The sequence below is a fragment of the Zootoca vivipara genome, chromosome 3, assembly GCF_963506605.1.
Source record: "Zootoca vivipara chromosome 3, rZooViv1.1, whole genome shotgun sequence".
NCBI lineage: Eukaryota > Metazoa > Chordata > Lepidosauria > Squamata > Lacertidae > Zootoca > Zootoca vivipara.
This window is the reverse complement of record NC_083278.1, coordinates 118078259-118082640: the sequence shown is the minus strand read 5'-3', so window position 1 is coordinate 118082640 and position 4382 is coordinate 118078259. Positions and strand designations below refer to the sequence as shown.

Sequence of the window (4382 nt, the reverse complement as noted above, 5' to 3'; positions counted from 1 at the left end):
CTATTGGCCTTTCTTGTAGGCCGTTTTGACGATGGCGTTCTTAAAAAGAGTCACTAGGGGCGTGTGGCTGCGCTCGGGGTTCATGAAGCCTCCGTAGCGCTTCTTCTTGGGCGGCGCAGGGACGTTCCACCGAAAGTGGCGCATCTTGTAGGCTGTGCCGTCCTTCTTGGCCTCCCAGGGCCGCGGGCCACCCTCCTCCTCCTCCTCCTCAGACCGGGTGCCCTCGTCGTTCTCCTCGGGGAAGCCGAGCTCAGGGTTCACTTCCCAGGAGAGGTCCCTGCGGAATTCCTGGGGGTAGCCCTCGACCAGCTCCTCCTCTCCGTCCTCCGCCGTCGGGTAGACCTTGACGGGCCTCCTCTTCCTCCCCACCGGCTTCCCCCAGCGGAAGTGCTCCATGGCGTACGACCGCTTGCCTTCCTGCCTCTCAAGGGACTCCGGGTCACCCTGCCCAGCAGTTTCCCAGCTGCCTCGGGCTGGTGGAGAAACCGGAAGGGCATCCATGGCGGGGCCGCGAGGAAACTCTTCCCGCTTGTCGGTGCCGTTGCCCTTCCCGAACTCGTTCCAGCGGAAATGGCTCATGACGTACTTGCGGATGCTCTCAGACAGCGGCTGCAGGTGGCCGTTTCCGGGGAATACGGGGGTTTCTTCCGAGAGGTCGGTCCTGCAGGCCCTGAGGCAATCCTGAAACGAAGAAAGGGACCGGGGGGGGGGGAGACCCTTGTGGTTAGCTGCTGGGTAGTTGTTGAGCTTAATTTGGCAAAGGTGTTAAGCTTTTCCTGTAAAATCTCCAAAAGAATGAAGTTTTAAGGAAATTTGCCCAGGAAAAAAAATCTAGACACCATTTTTGACAGATGAATCATGGCAATGTCTGGGAAATTCCAGACATATGGCAGCCCTACTAAGATAAAAAGGTAAAGGACCCCTGGACAGTTAAGTCCAGTCAAATGTGACTATGCTCGTCTCTCTTTCAGGCCAAGGGAGCTGTCTTTTGACCGCAGACAGTTTTTCTGGGTCATGTGGCCGGTATGACTAAACTGCTTCTGGCACATCAGAACACCGTGACGGAAACCAGACCGCATGGAAATGCTGTTTACCTTCCCCCCGCAGCAGTACCTCTTTATCTACTTTCTACTTTATCTACTTATCTACTTTCACTGGCATGCTTTCGAAATTCTAGTTTGGCAGGAGCTGGGACAGAGCAGCAGGATCTCACCCCGTTGCGGGGATTCATAGAATCATAGAGTTGGAAGAGACCACAAGGGCCATCCAGTCCAACCCCCTGCCAAGCAGAAAACACCATCAAAGCATTCCTGGCAGATGGCTGTCAAGCCTCTGCTTAAAGACCTCCAAAGAAGGAGACTCCACCACACTCCTTGGCAGCAAATCCCACTGCCGAACAGCTCTTACTGTCAGGAAGTTCTTCCTAATGTTTAGGTGGAATCTTCCTTCTTGTAGTTTGAATCCATTGCTCCGATTCAAACTGCGAACCTTCTGATCGGCAAGCCCAAGTGGCTCAGTGGTTTAGACCACAGCGCCACCCGCGTCCCCTTTACATATTTATTTATGCAATGGCATATCCTCCAACATTCCTCAGCTGAAAGTGGGGGCATTCTATTCCACACCAGTAGCACGGCTGGAGCATTTCCTCCTGGTCAAGTACAAAAGCTATCAGATGAAATGCACCAAACTGTGGTATTTTAAGCACAGAAATGCTGGTATCGGTTCATTGAAAAGATGATGACATGGCCCCCTTCGATCAATGGGGAGAAGATACGACAACTCCTGCAATATACGAACAGAGCTTTAAAACGATGCCTAAAACACGGAGCTTTAAAACAATGCCTAAAAATGTGGCACAAATGGAAGTCTGGATGAGCCTCTCGTCAGTGTAGCAGATACTGAGTTAGAGTTAGGTGAAGCGATGGTTTGACTCATTGCAAAGCACTTTCTTGTGCTCTCAACTGTTCTTAGAGGTAAACTGCTACTGAGCAGGGAGGCTCCCCTTTGCTATCTCTGCTGGTGGGCCTTTCCTCCTCCACAAATGTGCCTCGCCCCCCTTTCAAAGGCACCCAAGCTAAGCGGCCATCGCAGTATCTTGTGGCAGGGAGTTCCAAGTACTTCTCCAAGTCCCGCGACAGCCCCCTCCCCTCCGCCCTGCCCACTTACCTCGACCTCCGCTTCCATCTCCATGTCTCGGCACCAGCCGCTGTCTAGGCAGTTGTTGGGTGCTCCCCCCACCAAGTGGATGAGCAGGACGCCCAGGGCAGCCCAAAGACTGCTTCCTTGGAGTCTCAGCATCTTTGGGGGGGAAGAGCGGGGGGGTCTGCCAAGACAGAAAAGAGGGGTGCCATGTTAAGCATAACAACAGCAAATCCTGGATACGTTTCGCAGTTAAGCATGCGAGCAAGTGAATGTTGTGCTCCATCTCTCTCTCTCTCTATCTATCTATCTATATATATATATATATTTGTTGTTGTTTAGTCGTTTAGTCGTGTCCGACTCTTCATGACCCCATGGACCATAGCACGCCAGGCACTCCTGTCTTGCACTGCCTCAAGCAGTTTGGTCAAACTCATGTTCGTAGCTTCGAGAACACTGTCCAGCCATCTCATCCTCTGTCGTCCCCTTCTCCTAGTGCCCTCCATCTTTCCCAACATCAGGGTCTTTTCCAGGGAGTCTTCTCTTCTCATGAGGTGGCCAAAGTATTGGAGCCTCAGCTTCACAATCTCTCATTCCAGTGAGCACTCAGGGCTGATTTCCTTCAGAATGGACAGGTTTGATCTTCTTGAAGTCCATGGGACTCTCAAGAGCAGGCATCCCCAAACTTGGACCTCCAGATGTTTTGGGACTACAACTCCCATGATCCCTAGCTAACAGGACCAGGGGTCAGGGATGATGGGAATTGTAGTCCCAAAACATTTGGAGGGCCGAGTTTGGAGATGCCTGCTCAAGAGTCTGTCTGTCTGTCTGTCTGTCTGTCTGTCTGTCTGTCTGTCTGTCTGTCTGTCTCTCTCTCTCTCTCTCTCTCTCTCTCTCTCTCTCTCTCTCTATACACACACACACACACACACACACACACACAAACACACACACACATTCTATAAATTTCCCTGGAGACACCACAAAGATGCACTATGAAAATCTGCATTCCTGTACATACACCACAAATTATAATAGAGCACATCTGTAATATATGAGTTTTTTAAGCAGAGGTTGGGTGGCCATCTGTCAAGCACGCTTTAGCTGAGATTCCTGCACTGCAGAGGGTTGGACTGGATGACCTTCAGGGTCACTTCCACCTGTAAAATTCTATGATTCTGTGTTCTCGTTAAGGGATCCACAAATGGAGGGGTCGCGGACAGTCTGGGAATCAGCATGTTTTTACATGAGTAGAATGTGTCCTTTTATTTAAAATGCATCTCTGGGTTATTTGTGGGACATAGGAATTCATTCATATTTTTTCCCCAAAATATAGTCCGGCCCCCCACAAGGTCTGAGGGACAGTGGACCGGCCCCCTGCTGAAAAAGTTTGCTGACCCCTGCACAAGTGAGTGTGCCGGTCTTTGGTTTTTCTGCAGAATTTGTGAATGGAATGAAGCTCCATCAAATCTCCAGCAACAGGGTGTTGCTCCTGCTAGCCCTTATTATTATTATTATTATTATTATTATTATTATTATTATTATTAGATGAGGCTCCAATACTTTGGCCACCTCATGAGAATAGAAGAGTCCGTGGAAAAGACCCTGATGTTGGGAAAGATGGAGGGCACTAGGAGAAGGGGACGACAGAGGACAAGATGGTTGGACAGTGTTCTCAAAGCTACGAACATGAGTTTGACCAAACTGCGAGAGGCAGTGGAAGACAGGAGTGCCTGGCGTGCTCTGGTCCATGGGGTCACGAAGAGTCGGACACGACTAAACGACTAAACAACAACAACAACAATTTATTTAAACCCCACCCATCTAGCTGGGTTTCCCCAGCGACTCTGGACGGCTTCCAACAGAATATATTAAAAACATGATAAAACATGAAACGTTAAAAACTTCCCAAAATTTGTGGGTCAGTTTTTCCACAAGGGCAATATGCCATTTTCTCTTATACAGTGGCACCTTGGTTTTCAAATGTAGTCCGTTCCAGAAGACCATTAGACTTCTGAAATGTACGAAAACCGAAGCATGTATTTCCGGAAGTATTTACATCTGGAAAAATCAATACAGAAGCCACCTTGCGCATTTGGCTTCCGAAAAGCGTTCCAAAACCGAAGCAGTTACTTCCAGGTTTTCAGCATTCGAGAGCCAAAACATTAGACTTCTGAGACGTTCGTAAACCAAGGATCCACTGTACCAAGAGTTCAAGTTGGCACCTTCCTTCCAGAATTTTA

The 4382-nt window shown here is 49.5% G+C and overlaps 1 protein-coding gene across 1 annotated transcript; it reads right to left on the bottom strand.

The window, feature by feature from the left end:
* On the bottom strand, positions 1–2298 carry POMC (proopiomelanocortin). Its single transcript, XM_035110541.1, has 2 exons — positions 2167–2298; positions 1–681 (listed from the first exon to the last, which is right to left on the bottom strand). The coding sequence occupies exons 1-2, from the start codon at positions 2296–2298 to the stop codon at positions 1–3; spliced, it is 813 nt and encodes a 270-aa protein (XP_034966432.1).
* Between the last annotated feature and the right edge of the window lie 2084 nt (positions 2299–4382).

What these genes read in the sequence shown, in the direction of transcription:
- POMC (XM_035110541.1), bottom strand. Translation starts at nt 2,298, where the DNA reads ATGCTGAGACTCCAAGGAAGCAGTCTTTGGGCTGCCCTGGGCGTCCTG. An exon ending in AGATGGAAGCGGAGGTCGAG is followed by an intron (nt 682 to 2,166) that starts GTAAGTGGGCAG and finishes TCTTCGTTTCAG; the next exon opens with GATTGCCTCAGGGCCTGCAG.